This window comes from Mixophyes fleayi, chromosome 3 (assembly GCF_038048845.1).
Source record: "Mixophyes fleayi isolate aMixFle1 chromosome 3, aMixFle1.hap1, whole genome shotgun sequence".
In the NCBI taxonomy this organism is placed as follows: domain Eukaryota; kingdom Metazoa; phylum Chordata; class Amphibia; order Anura; family Limnodynastidae; genus Mixophyes; species Mixophyes fleayi.
Window position 1 is genome coordinate 168,230,763 of NC_134404.1, and position 19,749 is coordinate 168,250,511.

The window sequence follows — 19,749 nt, forward strand, 5'->3', positions numbered from 1 at the left end:
CTTGCCAGGTTGTAAGTCAATCGGACAATCCCATGCCCGATGGGGAGGAAGGCGTTCAGACTGAAAATTATCGAATACATCGGCGAAGGAAGCATACTGTGGAGGAAGACCCGGCGGGCAAGGTGAAATGGAAGACTGATGTATTTTGAGTGGAACAACTTGAGAGAGACATCTATGATGACAATCGGGACCCAAGGAAGTGACTTGAGGAGTGTTCGAGTCAATCTGAGGGGAATGAAGTTGAAGCCATGGAAGGCCAAGTACAATGGGACTGGTGGTAACAGGAAGGACCAGTAAAGAAATTTTCTCTTGGTGTAAGGCTCCAATTTGAAGGGTCAATGGAGACGTACTTTGAGTAATGAGTCCATTAATTATACGTGACCCATCGATAGCAGTAACAAGTATAGGTGCTTTTAAAGGAATCACTGGTAGGGACCATTGATTCACTAGGGAACTAGAGATAAAATTTCCAGCAGCTCCAGAATCTAGAAGTGCTTGAGACATAAATGATTTGGTAGCAAAGGAAACAGTAACATCAAAAGCACAGACTTTAACATCCGTAGAACATGGAGAGGACTCCAGGGACCCTAACCTTACCTCTCCAGAACTGGTTAGGGCCTGGCATTTCCCGACCTTCTAGGGCATGAGTTCAGTATGTGAGTAGAGTCAGCGCAATAGATACAGAGTCTATTCTTCACTCGTCGCTCTCTCTCTTCAGATGTTAATTTAGAGCGACCTACCTCCAAGGGTTCTACTGGAGGTAGAAGATGACGAACTTGGGATACTGAGCGAACAGGCGCTTTGGAGGAAGTTACTCTTTCGGAATCTCTCTCACGAAACCTCATGTCTACACGATGGCATAGAGAAATCAAATTGTCCAAGGAGGAGGGTAACTCTTGTGAGGTCAGTGCGTCTTTGATCTTGTCGGCAAGCCCCTGCCAGAAGGCGGCTATCAGCGCCTCAGTGTTCCACTGAAGCTCAGAGGCAAGAATCCGAAATTGTATGACGTACTGAGCTACAGACCGAGATCCTTGGCGTAGTCGGAGAATACTGGAAGCTGCAGAGATAACACGACCAAGTTCGTCAAAAATTCTTCGAAACGTAGAAATAAACATGGCACTATCTTCCAGTAAGGAGTCGTTTCTTTCCCACAGAGGGGAGGCCCATGCGAGAGCCTGTCCGGAAAACAAAGAGATGAGATAGGCCACTTTGGAACGATGAGTAGAAAAGTTATGAGGTTGGAGTTCGAAATGAATGGAACATTGGTTAAGAAAACCCCTACAGGTTTTGGGGTCTCCATCATACTTAGAAGGAGTAGGCAGGTGTAGCGTGGAAGCGGTAGACACCTGGTATGGCACTGCGGGAGAAGATGGAGATACTGGAGGATCAACAGTAGCTGCTACATTTTGCTCAGGGATTCCTCGGGCGGCTAAAGTCTGACAACATTGAAACAACTGTTACTGTCGAACATCTTGTTGTTCAATCCGAGTAATCAGGTACTGCATCTCTTTCGCTGTTGGTTCCTGGGTCTGTCAGGGCCTGATCTTACTGTCACGGGCACTAGGAGTCTTGCCCAGGATTTCACCAGTTGACTATGCTTACCAGAGGGGCGGAGTTTGCACAGCGTTCCTCTGGCAGCAGGGTGAATAGTGGAACGTATATAACAGCAGATGGAGAGAGGATGCCAATGGAATTGATGATAGTCAGTGACCTGCAGCTATACTGGTAAATGAGTCAGCGACTTGCAGCTATATTGGTAGATGAGTCAGCGACTTGCATCTATAGTGGAAAGGCAGGTTTGAAGCACGGAGACCAGGGTGGACGTGAGCAGGTGAAGGAAGGTAACAGGAGAGTCAGTGGTCTGCGGATAGCAAGTTGTACCACTGCTGTGAAGAGAAGACTAGTCCAGGTGCAGGTAGGTAGCGGGAAAGTCAGTGGTCTGCGTACAGCAAGTTGTACCACTGCTGTGATGAGAAGACTTGTCCAGGTGCAGGTAGGTATCGGGGAAGTCAGTGGTCTGCGTACAGCAAGTTGTACCACTGCTGTGATGAGAAGACTTGTCCAGGTGCAGGTAGTTAGCGGGGAAGTCAGTGGTCTGCGTATAGCAAGTTGTACCACTGCTAGTAAGTGAGGAGTAGTTCAGGTGCGGATGAGTGGAGGCATGAAAAGGGTCAATAACGGTATGAAGACACTGAGAGCACAGAGGAACTTGTTCCAAACAGATATGCAGCGTTTACAGCTAATAGTCTATAACGGTATGTATACCGCTGCTGAGTAGAAAGGTTTGCACAAAGCGGATATGCGGGATAATAACTGATAGTCAATCACAAGTATGCATGTCTCTGCTGAGTAGAGAAGCTTGTTCCAAACTGATATGCAGCGTAACAACAATAGTCTATAGCGGGTATGGATACCGCTGCTGAGTAGAGAAGCTTGTCCTAGGCGGATATGCAAAGTAACAGTTGATAGTCAATAACAAGTAAGCATACCGCTGATGAGTAGAGAAGCTTGTCCACGAGGATATGCAGATGCAGCGGGAGCGCTGAACGGCTGTAGCAGGTATGGGAACCGCAGGTGAGCAGAGCAGGTAATCCAGCAGACAGCTGAGGACACGAGCAGGATACAGGAGTCTGTAGCGGGTATGGGAACCCCAGGTGAGCAGAGCAGGTAATCCAGCAGAAAGCTGAGGACACTAGCAGAACACAGGAGACACCTTCAGAGACTCACAGGGAATGAGACTCAAGATCAGGCAACGATGTAATGAGCACAGGTGCCTTAAATAGGGAGAGGTGCCTGATCCACCAATTAGATTAAAAGCAAAGGTCATAAGTTCTTGGATGCTGCGCATGCGCAGTCCATCAAGATGGCGGACGGCAGCGGCTCAGGACAGGCGCCGGCAGGAAGGCATGAGAACCACGCACCAGCGCAGAGGCACTCACGGTCCGGTGAGTGACACAGTGGAACTCTAGGTGGTTTTTAATGTACTTCATACAGGGCCGGATTAAGGGAATGGAGGCCCCTGGGCTAAGGAGGAAACCCACGCAAACACGGGGAGAACATACAAACTCCACACAGTTAAGGCCATGGAACTCATGACCCCAGTGCTGTGAGGCAGAAGTGCTAACCACTAAGCCACCATATCAGCTGTGGAAAAATATATCTCTAAACCACTTAAAAATATGTAAGTTAAAACACACTATATACTATTATTTTGACACACCTATGTCCTCCACTGGTATATCTTTAAACTAGGTTCACTGCTTTACAAATGTGTAATTCTTTTTTTCTTTTTGAATATGGGATGAACTTGCTTAATTTACAGTATTTTGGTTTTGTTACAACTTGATCTGTTTTAATATTATACCATATATATATCATCTTATACATTATTGGCATTGCAACAGCCAATAATGTACAAGATGTAATATATACGGTATGTAAGTTGTATGTAAGTGTGCTTTTGTCACCATTTATATACATATATTAGGTTATCCCAATGTAGGATACTGCAGTCAGCCTCTCCATAGCAGAGAATAATGAAACACAAATGTACGAATGTTATTAGTAAACTAGATTTAGTATGTAAAACAACTTGTCTTTTGGTTAAATGTCTGTTTAAAGTTTCAGGAATGTTCTCATGTTCCAGTAAGTAGTAAAATAAATTCTAGAAGCAATTTAAGTCAATAGATCACAACCGTTTATCACGTTTAATGAGGTGAATAGAAACAACCTATTTACTTAACTGCAAAGCTGTGTCATTCGTACAACACCGCACACGCTATGTAGATGCTCTATCAATTTAGCCTACTTGGGAGATAAGCAAGACTTCAGGTTTACGCACAATACGTAGAGATATGCAACTTTATGTTATATCTCCATGACGACGGATTTGCAAACAACCTGAGCCGACAAGATACCAGAGCTGATCTGCTGACCCTGGTACTGCAGAGTAAGTATAAGACCATTAATATGATATCTCAAATACAATAGAATTGGTAATAAACGTCTTTTATGCCGACAACGGTTTAGGGTACAATGCTTTATGTATTGCCAGTAAAGCAACAGTTCATGTAACCTAGCCATTAGCAAATTCTCATTTATTTTTGAAGGGACGTCTCATAAAGAATTGGTCTTGCTTTAACCTGATTTACCTATTGTAATTAATGTGTTGGGATTTTTTTCTGCTAGTATGTCACACACACAGGCTGAAAGTGTAATAAAGAACATTATCCGGGAGATTGCTCAAGAATGTGCTGCGAAGGGACACACTGTATCTGAAACAATGGTAGCATTTGTGGTAAGTAATCCCTGGTTATGTCCAGTGAATTAAAGTACTTATAATATGTCTACAGGTTTTTGTTGGTTTTTTTTTCAAGAAGCAACATATACTAAGAAAAAAATAATAATATTTAGAATAAATACTGTGAAATTCGGTTTGCATTTTTATATTATCGATTTATCTCTGCCAAAAGTTAAGCAAACCTGTTAGTGTTACAGCTCATGCAGTTTCTGAATCCTGAACCCCACTTTGTCTCTCTAGCAAATTATCTTCCTACATGAAAAAATGTTTATTTATTTGATAAATTGTTCTTTTAGGAGGCAATATTTACTTTAGGATATATATTAAGCTAGACACTGACATTATATTATATTTAGCTGGCATAAAACCAAGGCATTTTGCAATGCACAATGAGTGCTGTTTGTAATTGAGTCCTAGGGCTAGATTTACTAAGCTGCGGGTTTGAAAAAAATGGGGATGTTGCCTATAGCAACCAATCAGATTCTAGCTTTCATTTATTTAGTACATTCTACAAAAGGATAGCTAGAATCTGATTGGTTGCTATAGGCAACATCCCCACTTTTTCAAACCCGCAGCTTAGTACATCTAGCCCCTAGTGTACATTGACTGCAAATCTGGCTACTTCATGACATATGTTTTGCTGTTAGGAATTGAGCCAGTATTGGGTTAGATTGAGCTATACTGAAAACTACACTATATTGGATCAGGGCTGCATTGTTATCGTAGATTAGAATGTTAAAACAAAAGCCACTTTATATAAATATATGCTTCACATAGAGAATGAGTACTTTGTACTTGTTTGTGTTATATTGGGGTGTTCTATTCTAATATGGGGTATCTGTAGTAGGGTACGTACAGATGCAAACATTACATTTCAATTTGCAGGGCAAGAATGAATTTCATGGCTGCACATTTAGGTAGAATTCCTCAGTTTAGTTAGTTCATGCAAAGCTTTGTAATTCGAATGCACATTTGTTGGGTAATCAGGCACCAGGCATTACTTTTAGTGGGATGCCTTTTGCGGCATCTAGGAGCAGTCATATATAGGACATATTAAACAGTATAAAAAAACTTTGAAATTATGATATAAAAACAGCTCTGATGTCACTTTACTTAAAAAAGAGGTTTGTCCAAACATGATAGTAAGCAGTACTTTGATGATGTTCTTACAGCAAAATGAGCATTCATTTCATGGACTGCAAGACAGCAAAATGTTGCATAAATCTTTTAAATAGAAAAATATGAGAAAGTGGAATGTGGCGGCCACCAGAGTAGGCATCTGACGGATGTGTATTTGCACAACTAATAAAATGTGCTACACACTCACTAATAAAAATAAAAAGTCTAGCCTTCAGAATCGATTAGAAGGGATTTATATTTGTATTGCAATTACACTGTATGGTTAAAACACTGTTTGCTTAATTGGAAATGAAGATGAAACAGAGTTAATCATGGAGATTGAGGGGTTAATGATGAATTATGGATGGATGAATGGTGTAGGGCAGGGTTTCCCAAACCCGGTCCTCGGGGCTCCCCAACAGTGCAGGTTTTCTGGATCACATGTGACATAATTAGGACCACCTGTGGATCTGTTACAATGTGTCAGTCAGTAATGAATACACCTGTGCACCAGCAAGGAGATATGGAAAACCTGCACTGTTGGGGGGCCCTGAGGACTGGGTTTGGGAAACCCTGGTGTAGGGAAAATGATTGAGGTTGGGTAGCATGGTGGCTAAGTGGTTAGCACTTCTGCCTCACAGCGCTGGGGTCATGAGTTCAATTCCCGACCATGGCCTTATCTGTGTTGAGTTTGTATGTTCTCCACGTGTTTACGTGGGTTTCCTCCGGGTGCTCGGGTTTCCTCCGGGTGCTCCGGTTTCCTCCCACACTCCAAAAACATACTAGTAGGTTAATTGGGTGTGTGCGTGCGTGCCTGCCTGTGTGTGTGTGTGTGTGTGTGTGTTAGGGAATTTAGACTGTAAGCCCCAATGAGTTCTCTGTACAGTGCTGCAGAATCAGTGGCGCTATATAAATAAATGATGATGAGGGGTTGATTATTTGTGGTGGGTGTTGGAGGAGTTGATAATGGAGGGTGAGGGGATAATCAGTGGTTAATGGCAATAGCCATGCCCCTCCAGTGAGATCACTCCTGCAACCTCCTCTGCCAGTGCGTGTGTGGGGTAGCAGCAGTCTTCAGTGGTATTCAGTAAAGTTAAGGTATAGCTGCATGCTTTCATTATCTGTGAAGCTTGTTCAGTCCGCTGCTAGGCTGTATCTTCTGCCTACCCCTGCCCTGCTTGTATGTGTCACGTGTCAGCAGCAGGACATAGAACAATACAGAGAATCCCTCATTGTTTGCCGTTGTAGCCTTGGGTGTCATGGGGGTCGGCCCAGTGTCTGCAGTGCAATCCCCTGAGTATGTTCTGAGGTGTAAGCATAGCACTAACATAAGATAAAGTGATCTTGGGGAATGTGTTTTATTAACATACGCACTGCAGAATTGGAGCGACATTGTTCCATCGTTGAACGATATTTTTAGTTCCGTTTGAAAATCTCAATCAACGATTTCCTGTCCTTTGGAACGATAATCATTAATCCTTCCAGGGTACACTGTACTGTGATGTCGGGCCAATCAGTCGTTTATCATCTGATTAGCCCGGTAAACAGTTAAAAACACTGTAGGGGTGTACCCAGCCTAAGGGTGAGTCATTTTAATTTGATTTTGGAGGACAAAGGCAGCCAGTGTAGGGATTTGCAAAGTTGTGCAGCAGTTGTGAAGCGGTGACAGAGGAAAATCAGTCTTGCAGCAGCATTTAGGATGGATTGAAGTGTGACTATATTGGTGTCAGGAATGCCAGATAGCAGAAGGTTACAGTAGTCAGGATAGGAGATGAGAGAATGGATAAGAGATGTGGTAGCAGGTTGAGTAAGAAAAGGGCATATTCTGGCAATGTTTTTAAGGTGCAATCGACACGACTGGGAGAGAGTCTGGATAAGAAGAATAAAGCAGAGGGCGGAGTCAAGTGTGACACCAAGGCAGTGTGCTTGGGAGACTGAGGAATTGTGGTGTAATTAACAGTTAAGGGGGATTGCTTAAAAAAAAAAATAATAATAATTCTAGATTTTATGTTGTTTTATTATACATATTTTCTTCTAACTATCAGGTAAAGGCTATAGTTTTGGACCCAAGAAATGGATTTAATGTGGACCGAACTCTAACAAAAAATGATGTACAGAAGTTAATCAAGGTAACAAGTACAATATATTTGTTTTTCTTCATCAACATAGTGATGTTCTTATTTTAGTATAGAAGTTAACAGTGCAAATAGAACAGTTGTAATTTTTAGTTATGTAGAAACATATTTGTAATGTAACCACTTAAAGGAATAATGTATCAAACAAAGTTGGTCTTAAAATGAACTTTAATTATCCCTTGCTGCTAAATGGTTGTATAGAAAATATCCACTGTAGGAAACTTGCATCTCAAACATTTAAGAAAAGACTGCACACTGAAATTTACAGATTCCATCTGTGTACAAAACTAAGGGGTATATTTACTAAACTGTGGGTTTGAAAAAGTGCAGATATTGCCTATAACAACCAATCAGATTCAAGCTGTCATTTTGTAGAATGTACTAAACAAATGACAGCTAGAATCTGATTGGTTGCTATAGTCAACATCTCCAAGTTTAGTAAATCTAGCCCTATATGCTGTGGGTAGTTAATGCAGAGGCACTAAATGTGAAGTCATGGGATGTAACTGGAGAGAAGGCAGTGGATATGCAGATGAGACCTAAGGATCTAACAGTAACTTCTTGTATGCTACAAATATATTTCTATCTAATTAGTGATTGCAGTAGACCTATAGGATCTCATATGACTCATATCATATATACATATGGGCTTAACACACTTGGCTGCACTAAATGCGTGTTATTGTGGGCAGGTTTTTAAACAAATATATGTTTGTACTTACGTTTACTAATTTTACCCTAAATGATGCCTGTTGTATAGAACAGTATTAGTTACATATGCTACTAAGAGAAACACCAATCTTGTCTCAAACCAAACAATAGAATTCAGTTGCGCAGTATCAAAAAAAAAAGATGCCTGGGATTGGGAAATCTAATACACCGTAAAACATGACTGGTGAAGTCATTAAAGCCACTTACATGTACGTGTAAAATACCTCCAGAGATTTTGGGGGCTAATGAGTAGTTTTCCTACCTGTCATACTTTTGCGTTACTGCTGTCCTATAATATATGAGTTCAGCAACTTGCTGGGGGAAGCATTTTTTATGCACATTTGACTTCCTGTCTGCAGGCCTATTGGAAGACACTACCTAGAGTCAGAGCCCAAAATGTGAATTTCACTCACGTTACATTCTGTCACATTGTAGGAATCTTTATATATGAATGTTATAAAATTCTTGTTTATATGGATTTGACATAACCATTTAGCAGCATATGATGAGTTAGGTTTAGAGAATCATAAGTCAAATAGCATGTATCTGCCATCAATTATCTATGTGGTCTGCTGTTTCTTTGTAGAAAGTTCTAAAGTGTAGTGTAAGAGTATGATTTATCACAAGCCTGTTTTGAATAGACCCTGCAGATATTAAAGAAAAATGTAACTTACTTGTAATCAGCAGCAGGTACCTGCAACACTTATGGAACATTCAGGAAAGAGTGAGAAAGATATTCCTTAACATGTATTTTTGGTATGAGCAGTGAAATAATTGAGGATGAGTTTTGGATTAGAAAACACATTCTATTTTAACACACATGGGGTATATTACTAAACTATAGTTACGACGAACCACCATCTCTCGGCACTTTCTTGTAATTTTTTAAAAAAATGGCAATTTTATTAAAGACAAAACCGATGGGAACAGCAGTTTAGTAAATATACCCCACAATGTTTATTAAATCAGCATCAGCAATTTACTTAATCTCATTTACTAATAACAAGCTAAATGTGATCTACAAGTTGCCTTATATAGAAGAGCTCCTAGTGACGTTCTTAAATATTTATGAAAATTTTGCTGGAGCTTATCAGATCTTAAGTTTTCATGACAGGGACTTTTTTCCCATGCACAGCTGACTCAATGTCTTTAAGATTATTAAAGGACAAATAGTGTGGTTTCTTTAAATTTGAAATGAATGATAATAGAGACTAGTAATAGATGACAGCAGGTTGCAGTCAGCTACATAGCAAGTGTGAAAACAATACCAAACATCTCAAGTTGTGCGAAGGTACTTATTTATAAAGCTGCGGTTTTTTTAGCATTAGTGATCCTATAAAGGAAAACACCACCCAAAACTGAAAATAAATTCTGTGTATTGTTCACTGTTATACTATGCTACTGAATGCTACTGTAATACTTACCCGCTCCACGAGCCTACGTACGGCCGCCCGCTTGTCACTTCCGGGTTGCGGCAGTGCCGATCATGTGATTTTCGGCAGGGAATTCAAAACTCCTCCTGTCTCCCGTATATAAATCTCGCTCTGTCACAAGACCTGTGTCAGAGCAACAGGTTACTCACCTGACTCATGTGTCTGCTCCTGTGCTTGCTCCTTGCACCTCCTGAGAACTGTTATTGTGTACCAGACGCGGCTTGGACCTCACTACTCTATTGGATCTCCCCTTGGCACGTCAGTCATCGGCTATTGTGTAACAGACCCAGCTTAGACCTCACAATTCTATTGGATTTCCCCTTGGCACGACTGTCATCTGCTATTGTGTACCAGACCCGGCTGTACCTCACTACTCCTTTGGGATCTCTGATGTACGTCTGACTTCGGCTACAGGTACCAATTCAGTATTATCTTGCCGCTTGTCTATCTGTCTCCCACGTCTGTAGGCCTATCGGGGGCTGCGACCTGCAGTTCCTCAGCAGTCAAGCCCATCCTGCCTGGCGGGAGTTCTTGGTGATGACCTGAGAGGCTGTTAGACTCCGCACCCTGCTAAGCCGATACTAATATTGACTGCAGGAACTCCCCTGAGCATAACAGTTTGCTCTGACCCCATTTATAGATGGATGAAGCGGGCAATCCCCTGCCACGAGAACTCTTAGGTCAAATAGTAGGACGGTTTGATGATCAGGAGAAAAATCACGCTCAGCTCCTACAGTTCCTTTCGAGGCCTATCCACATGGATGGATACCCTGCAAAACACTCTGGTAGCCCAAGTTAACCCTCCACCTAACTCTCCCCTGGTGGCTGGTGCTCCTGTCATTCCCTCTACCTCTTTGCAACTCTGCATATCTAATCCACCCAAGTTTGATGGTGACCCTAAGTCTTGTCTGGGTTTCTTTAACCAGTGTGCGATTCAGTTGGAGTTGCACGCGGCCAACTTTTCCACTGAGAAGACAAAGGTAGCTTTTATTATTTCCCTTTTGTCTGGGCAAGCTCTGGCATGGGCCTCCCCACTGTGAGCAATGAACCCCTCCTCCAGAACTATAGCTAATTCCTGGAAATGTTCAAGAAAATATTTGACAAGCCCAGTAGAGTTTTTAGTGCAGCTTCTGGGCTTCTTCGTCTACTCCAAGGAACTTTAATCCTGGGTCAATATGCCATCCAATTCCGTACCTTCAGAACTACGGTGAAATGAGGAGGCACTAACGGCTACCTTCTGGCAGGGGTTAACTGATCAGATAAAAGATGAACTAGCAGGGAGGGAACTTCCTGCAAACTAGGATGCGCTCATCACCCTCTGCAACCAAATTGATATTCGCTTCAGAGAGGGAAAGGTCTCCCGGCATACCATTCCTCGATTGGCACCCAGGTTTCAAGTTCCCATGACACCTATTGAGGAACCTATGCAGTTGGGTCGTACTCGGCTTACTCCAGAAGAACAGGAGAGACGTTTTAAAGATAACTTATGTCTTTATTGTGGTGAACCCGGACATGTTTTCAATCTTTGTCCCAAGTGCCTGGGAAACGAGAAAGCCTAACCGGTTCTGGAGAAGCCAGGTTAAGTATATCTGAAATTTCTCCGCATGATACTAATTTTTCTATTGAAGTTACCCTCTGCCTCTCTGATCGCCAAGTTCCCCTCTCGGCACTTATTGATTCCAGAGCTGCTGGGAATTTCATTCCTGCGGATACCGTTTCTAAACTCTCCGTGTCTACGGTCCCTTTTCCCCAACCCATTGCTATCACTGCCATTGACAGCAGCAAGATTGTGGGGGTTCTATTAAGAGTCGCACAGCGCTCCTGACCATGCAAATTGGAGCTCTTCATACCGAATCCATCTCCTTCCTGGTGATCCCCAAGGCCGTCAATCCATTGGTGTTAGGTCTCCCCTGGCTTAAATCTCACTCTCCTGTCCTGGACTGGAAACAAGCTCAAGTACTATCCTGGTTCCACCTGCCACTCCCGTTGCCTTCAGAAGGTCCTCCCGGTTAGCAACTTCTTATGTTCTAATTCTCTCACTCAGGATATTCCGGCCCAATACGCCATCTTTGCGAATGTGTTTTGTGAACAAGAAGCTTCCAAGTTACCTCCTCACCGTTCTTGGGATTGTGCCATAGAATTGTTTTCTGAGAAGTGTCTTCCACGGGGTCATATATATCCTCTTTACTTGCCTGAATCACAGGCTATGTCAACCTATATTGACGACAATCTGAAGAGAGGATTAATTGAAAATTGACTTTTTCTGCAGGTACCGGGTTCTCTTTTGTTAAGAAAAAAGATGGGGATCTCTGTCCCTGCATCGATTATAGGGGTTTGAATGCTACCACGGTAAAAAAGAGGTACCCCTTACCTCTCATCTCCGAACTCTTTAACAGAATTAAAGGAGCTACCATTTTCACGAAACTAGACATTCGAGGTGCCTATAATTTAATTTGAATCAAGAAAGTGGACGAATGGAATACGGCCTTTAATACGCATGATGGTCACTTTGAATACAATGTAATGCCCTTCGGGCTATGTAATGCCCCAGTGGTAGTCCAACACTTCATGAACAAGATCTTCCAAGATCTACTTTATCACTCCGTAGTAATCTATTTAGATGACATCCTTATCTTTTTTGCTGACTTAAGAAACCACTGTGAACATGTTTCTACTGTCCTGATGTGACTTCGGCAAAATCAATTATTCTGCAAGTTAAAGAAATGTATTTTTTAATCCAAACAGCTACCAATCATGAGTTATATTGTTTCTGGCTCAAGACTACAAATGGACCCAGAAAAACTCAGTTATCTTGGACTGGACCCAACCTCTCGGTCTAAAGGCAACACAAAGATTTTTAGGATTCACCAATTATTGTGGACGGTTCATTCAAGGCTTCTTTTCTCTAGTAGCTCCTATCACCGCTTTGACCAAACACTTCGCTAACTCCAAAGTTGGCCACGCGAAGCAGTAGAGGCCTTCTCACAGCTTAAAAAGACTTTTTCATCTGCTTCTGTCCTACAACAACCAGATACTTCTCTGCCTTTTATTTTGGTAGTTGATGCCTCTTCAGTTGGTGTCGGGGTGTCCTATCGCAAAGATCTTCTACAGGAAGACGGTTTCCCTACGGATTCTACTCCCGAAAGCTGTCCCCTGCAGAGAAGAATTATGGAATAGGTGACCGTGAGCTACTTGCTATTAAACTAGCCTAAAGGAGTGGAGACATCTACTGAAGGGGCTTCTTTCACTATAATTATCTTCACCGACCACAAAAATCTGCTTTACCTCCAATCAGCTACTTGTTTAAACCCACGACAAGCAAGATGGTCTCTGTTTTTCTAATGCTTCGATATTCAAATCACCTTTAGACTGGGAGCTACAAACATCAAAGCAGATGCCCTCTCTCGTTCCTTTGACTCCACTGATCAAGAAGAACTAAACAATTTGAAACACATTCTTGATCCCAACTGTATTCTGGCAACTACGCCCACCAGCCAAGCTATTCCCAGGGGGAAAACCTTTGTGCCTCTTCATCTTTGAGACAGCCTTCTTAAATGGGCTCATGCCTCTCGCTTCGCTGGTCACACTGGCATAAAACAAAAACAAGAACTCATTCTCCGCAACTATTGGTGGCCAACCTTACCTTCGGATATACGGCAATATGTCTCCTCCTGCACTATCTGTGACAAGGTCTGTACGGGTTCCTACACCCCCTTCCTGTGCCTGATTGTCCTTGGAACCACTTATTTATGGATTTTATTACCCATCTTCCTCTATCCAAAGGATATTCTGTGGTCTGGGTGGTCACAGACCGTCTCTCCTGAGCAGCCCACTTTGTACCCCTAAAAGCTCTTCCATCAGCATCTTCTCTAGCTCAACTCTTCATTAAAGAGATCTTCCGGTTGCATGGATGTCCAGATGAAATTGTTTCAGACCGTGGTACTCAGTTTGTGGCTAAATACTGAAGAACTTTTTGTCATCTCTGTGGAATCAAGCTAAATGTCTCCTCCGCTTACCACCCTCAGACCAATGGTCTAACCGAAAGGGCAGACTAAGAATTGGAGAAATTCCTAAGATGTTATGTTTCACCATCTCACGATAATTGGGTTGACTTGTTACCCTGGGCCAAATTCGCTCACAATTTATCTCACAAATCAACTTCCTGTTTCACCCTCCTTCACCCTCCACGGCTTCCATTCGAAACTCCCTCCATTCTCCATTCTTCTGCCATCTGTAGATTCTCTACTTCAAGACTGTTCCTCCCGCTGTTCTCTTGTCAAACAAAATCTAACCAAAGCTTCTCTTTCCAGTAAAAAAGTCTTTGACAGGAGGAGACGGCCTGCACCTTTACTTAAAACGGGAGATATGGTATGGTTGTCCACACGAAATCTCCAACTACGAGTGCCTTCTAGGAAATTCTCCCCTAGATTCAACAGTCTATTCAAGATCTTGGAGGTTATCAAATCTGTAGCATTTAGACTGGAACTTCCACCTACCTTGAGGATTCCTAATGTATTCCATGTCTCCTTACTTAAGCCTGTGGTCATTAATAAATGTACATTTTCTAGTAAAAAACCTTCTTCAATCTCTGTACAAAATCTAGAATTCGAAGTCAAGAAGATTATTAATTCTCTCATCTCCAAAAGAACCCTGCAGTTCCTGATTTATTGGAAAGGCTACGGCCCTGAAGATAGTTCTTGGATCCCGACTCGGGATATTCATGCACCTCTTCTTATAAAAACGTTTTCACACGAGATTTCCCAACAAGCCATTTAGGGTGTCCACTCCTACAAAGTGGGGGTTCTGTAATACTTACCCGCTCCACCTTCCTCCCTATGGCTGCCCGCCTGTCACTTTGCAGCAGTGCCAATTATGTGATTCCTGGCGGGGAATTCAAAACTCCTCCTGTCTCCTGTATATAAATTGCACTCTGACACAAGCCCTGTGTCAGAGCAACAGGTTACTCACCTGACTCCTGGCTTCCTGTGTCTGCTCCTGTGCTTGCTCCTTGCACCTCCAGAGAACTGTTATTGTGTATCAGACCTGGCTGGACCTCATTGTTCTATTGGACCTCCCCTTGGCACGGCTGTCGTGTACTAGACCCGGCTTGGACCTTACTACTCTATTGGATCTCCCCTTGGCACGGCAGTCATCGGCTATTGTGTACCAGAGCCGGCTTGGATCTCACTACTCCTTTGGCATCTCCGATGTACGTCTGACTTTGGCTACAGGTAACAATTCAGTATTATCTTGCCGCTTGTCTATCTGTCTCCCCCGTCTGTAGGCTTATCGGGGGCAGCGACCTGCAGTTTCTCAGCAGCCAAGCGCATCCTGCCTTGCGGAAGTTCTTGGTGAAGACCTGAGAGGCTGTTAGACTCCGCACCCTGCTAAGCCGATACTAATATTGACTGCAGGAACTCCCCTGAGCATAACAGTTTGCTCTGACCCCATTTATAGATGGATGAAGCGGGCAATCCCCTGCCACGAGAACTCTTAGGTCAAATAGTAGGACGGTTTGATGATCAGGAGAAAAATCACGCTCAGCTCCTACAGTTCCTTTCGAGGCCTATCCACATGGATGGATACCCTGCAAAACAGGCCTGAGAGGCTGTTAGACTCCGCTCCCTGCTAAGCCGGTACTAATACTGACTGGTGGAACTCCCCTGAGCATAACAGCTACTTGCCTGAGTCCCGTTACTCTCCTTAACTTGTCCCCTGATACCTGTGAAGCTATAGCGCTGAGATCCTTTCTCTTATTGGGTCGGTTCATTTTACAGCTAACTAGGATGATTTTGATGCCCCTTCCTGTCAACATAAATGGGAAGTTTCCCTTAAAAAGGGTATCAACAGCACCATTGCTTGTTTGGAACAGGACTACATTGCTGGGCCGCTATAGGCATCAGTGGATCAATTGAATCAGGGTATTGCCAGACCCAGGATCGTAACTAGGGCTGTGCAATAGGGGAGACCACCCAGGGCGAAGGGCGCAGTTTATGAATATTTTAAGTTCATTTAGTTAACATTGAGGACTGGCGGGAAGGGGATCATTTTTGTTTCTCACCCCAGGCACTAACAGATAAGTGTCATTCAGTGTTATGTGAGTGAGTTCTCTGTACAGCGCTGCAGAATTAGTGGTGCTATATAAATAAATAGATGATGATGATAGTATAACATATTGAACTTCAGTAATTCAACTGAGGATGTCATAAAATTGTACACAATGCCAAACTCTAGCTTAAAACGTGTGTGAAGCTGTAGAAAATGAAAATCCTTTACACACTGGGCATTGCATTTTTATTACATTTTTTAATTTTTTCACATAGTCCAATGTGTGTTGTGATCTTCACGTACTACTGTGGTATGTGGAATTTTGCTGTGAGAACCTGTGTAATTACCAGCAACTGGCACTCTTTATTGCAAAGAGTATGTACAGCTAACATTTTTTCTGTTGGTGTAATGCATAATCTAGCTCTACTTGTCCTGCCCATGAATCATCTATGGCTAGGAGAAACATATTAATCTTCAGGATTTCAGAGAGAAATACAATCTAAGAATTAGAAAAATATAAATTTGAAAAGCTAGCTATAAATGTTTTTATTATATATATATACTTATCATATCACAATACATTTGGTGTGCTTTTTAAAGATGGTGAAAATCATTTTTGCTTGTTTGTTTAAAGCTTTGTGTGGACAGACTACTTGATACAAGAAGCCCTTCTCTGGAAACAATAAAGATGCAAGTGTACTTTGACCTGAATTATACAAATCGAGGTAATGCGAATACTTGAATCGGGCCTGCCATTCAGCTATCAAAAGCTAGAATTAATGGTACAGCCTAAGTGAAAGCCATGCAAAAGTCTTGTACTTCCTGCCACAACATCTTAGACATAATTTAAATAAGCTGCTGGTGTAGTTTGAAGATCCTGTGACACCAAACTCATGTGATCCTTTAGTCAGAGCAGTAACTAGGCAGGTGCGGGCGGTGCCGTCGCCCAGGGCGCAAGCCCAAGGGGGCGCAGCAGCCGCCCACTACCTGGCTCTGTAACTACAGACTACAAACTTGCGTTCCAAATGCAGAACTTCCTGTCCAAGAAACTAAAGCTAAGAAAATCTCTACCTTACGCCAATGCTATAGCTCGCTCCTGAGCCATTTGAACTGCTCTGATTGTTTGAATATGCTTTTTGTTTACAGGCTGACATCTCCTTCCCTTCCCTGGCTGGGCAATTAGGGTGATTTATTGATGCAGACCGCAGGTGCCGAATTAAAGCAGGGCAAGGGGGCTGATTACTGGGTAGAGTTGTCCACTGGGTCATTTATACAAATGCATTGACTATGAGGGGGGGGGGGTTAGGTAACAGTGAACTGATTTTTGCAAAATAGGAGTAAAGAAGGGATATTCTTTTACAATTACAGAATTTAAAATAAAATATATTTGGTATTAAGGGCTCTATTAAACGTATTTGCTCTTTATTATATGCTGGGCATATGGGCTGTATTACCTGCTATGTATAAAGCTGTATTTTATACAGGGGATGGGTCTGTATTATATACCATTACATTGCAGGAGAATAACATGCCAATCTCTCTCTCTCTTTTCTCTCTTCCCTCTCTCTTTCCCCCCCCCCAAATGGAAAATATTTCTGTAAGGCAAAGATGTATTCAAATATAAGTGAACAATAAATAATGGACTGCTGTATGCAATTTTGGGGTCTGCAGACATGTAACAGAATTCTTTCAGTAAAGTGCTAGTCACACCCCGACATTAGGTTGGCAAACTTCCTATGGTTTGATGATAAATAAAATATTTCTCAGGAGTACATTGAGCATACTCCTACCAATCCACACAATGTAACACTGTCATTAATACTCATTCATATTTAGCCTGGGAGAAGGCTGTCTTCATGCAGATGATATTTAATTACCAAAGTTTACCAGGAGAAAAAGAAGAAACCAGTTGTGAATGGACACTTTTTAAAATGCATTTACAGGTGAGTTCCTGGATGAACACCATCGTGTTCTAGAATCAAGACTTGCACCTGTGAGCAGGGAGATCACTGACAGTCGGGCTCGCACAGCTGAGGAGTTAGAGAGCCTATATCGTAAGATTGTCAGCTACGTGCTACTGAGATCTGGCCTCGGGTCTCCTACTGATATCAAGGTGGTCAGAGAAGCCACAGGTGAGCAAAATAAAAGTTGACATATAAAGTACCATAAAAAGATCATAGTTTATCCATTATGACAAAGACAAAATTAGCAAGTAGAACAGGTAGTTCCCATACCTTGATAGAATTAAAAGGTGTTTTCACCAACATAACTATTTCTTTGACTTAATATTATTAGAAATATGTAGCTTAGGCAACTTACATGACACTGGTATTTTAAGTATTTAAGTTGAGTTATTAAAGTCTATTACATATGCTTTGACAATCATAGTCCAGAAAATAAATGTTTATTGACCTGTACACACTGACTGTCTGACCAGCATTCACCATCATGCTTTCTTAGATTCCTGTCCACGTTGCCTGGGAGTATTCATGGTCGGTAAACTAGAATAGAGTTCTATGTGAAAGCTCATTAAGTACATAGTACACTATATTTCAATGAAGCTTTGATGTGACTTAATTAACTTATTTTGAATCCCCTGTTAAAAGCATAGACACAGTGCATAGCTATGCAGAGATACATTGTAGACTCCAAGCCTCCCCTGTGTCAGATTTTATTATCGTTATCTTTCATTTATAAATCGTTATTCCTCAGCATTATACAGTGGGGTTATAAAACAGACATATCTGGATACAATACAAGAACATACAGTTTGAGACACATGGATGGAAGGCCCTACTCACAGCTTACAATCTAATAGTAACATTCAAACTCACTGTTCAGCCTGACCATCATCTTTCACTGTTACATGCTCTATGTGATAGCAAACTATATTCAATTGTGTGTTATCAAATGCAAGTATGTCACTCCAATAAATGGTACCTAAAGTGATGGCAGCTGGGAGCCTTGCAGTCTTCAGTGTATGCAATAACAACAGTCAATAATATAGACATCTCTTAGTCAATGGGAGCATAAGGGGTTTGTAGGCATTTCTAAAAAATCTGCTAGTTGAGCATATCACTGCTTGCACCCCTACACTGGGGATACCTTTCCCTCCCAACACTGTGGACTTCCACTATTATTAAATTAAAGCCACTGATCCCACATAGCTGAATGCTGGGTGAGGAAAGTCACTTCCCCTGTAAATTCAGGAGCCACATTCACTATTTACATACTTCCTGATTGTAAGCTCTCATTAGGAGGACTCTCCTTAATCTTTCTTCTCATGTCTGCACCTTTTTGGTAACTTTGCAGTACATAAGATATGCGGCTAACTAGCAGGGATGTATGAAGGTGTACTATACATTTAAGGTAAAATGTCCTCTCGATTCTGTACACAGGGAAACTAGCATATTAATTCCCGTCCCACATAAGAAGAGTTGACATCTAGGATTTATACAATCAGTGAGAAGGGAACACTGATTGCAAAAATCTCACTGTTAGAGGACGTAGTCAGATTTGGGGTTTGATCATAAGAGATTTTGTTTAACATGTAACTTTATGTTTTCCAGCTGCTCTTCAGAGTGTCTTCCCACACACGGAGCTTGGCACCTTTCTCTCTCTTGTAAAGAAAGACAAAGAACGACAGCTGAAGGAACTCACCATGATTGTCACTGGCATCAGATTGTTCAATAAGGATTGTGGGAAAGGTGGAGAGGGCATTGATGATTGTACGTACGAAGGATGTGTTATGACTTCTAAATGGCCTGTGATAGCTGTCCTATTTTCTCCTATGCATTATTAGATCAAAAGATCAATTATAATGTTGGCATGCAATATAGAGTGTAGGCTCAGACCATATATTTTAGAAATGACCCATATATCAAGTATCATACTTATACTTGCTAAATCATATAGTTATTCACATCTTTCCATGCAGCTAAACACAAAGGGGTCTTGATGGCTGATTCATATATACGTTTGTGCCCATGCCCTATATATGAAT

General features: G+C 42.0%; 1 protein-coding gene across 2 annotated transcripts in view; it reads left to right on the forward strand.

Moving 5' to 3' along the window:
• The first annotated feature begins 3,881 nt into the window (after nt 1-3,881).
• CFAP206 (cilia and flagella associated protein 206) overlaps nt 3,882-19,749 on the forward strand; it is a 30,641-nt gene continuing 14,773 nt past the window's right edge. The window contains exons 1-6 of one of the 2 annotated variants that reach the window (XM_075202748.1): nt 3,882-3,949; nt 4,189-4,297; nt 7,465-7,548; nt 16,381-16,471; nt 17,690-17,878; nt 19,316-19,474. In XM_075202748.1, the coding sequence (XP_075058849.1) occupies nt 4,190-4,297; nt 7,465-7,548; nt 16,381-16,471; nt 17,690-17,878; nt 19,316-19,474 (631 nt within the window). In that variant the 5' untranslated portion in view covers nt 3,882-3,949; nt 4,189. Of the gene's footprint in view, nt 3,950-3,977; nt 4,298-7,464; nt 7,549-16,380; nt 16,472-17,689; nt 17,879-19,315; nt 19,475-19,749 lie in introns of those variants that run through there. The other variant, XM_075202749.1, reaches the window with a different exon arrangement.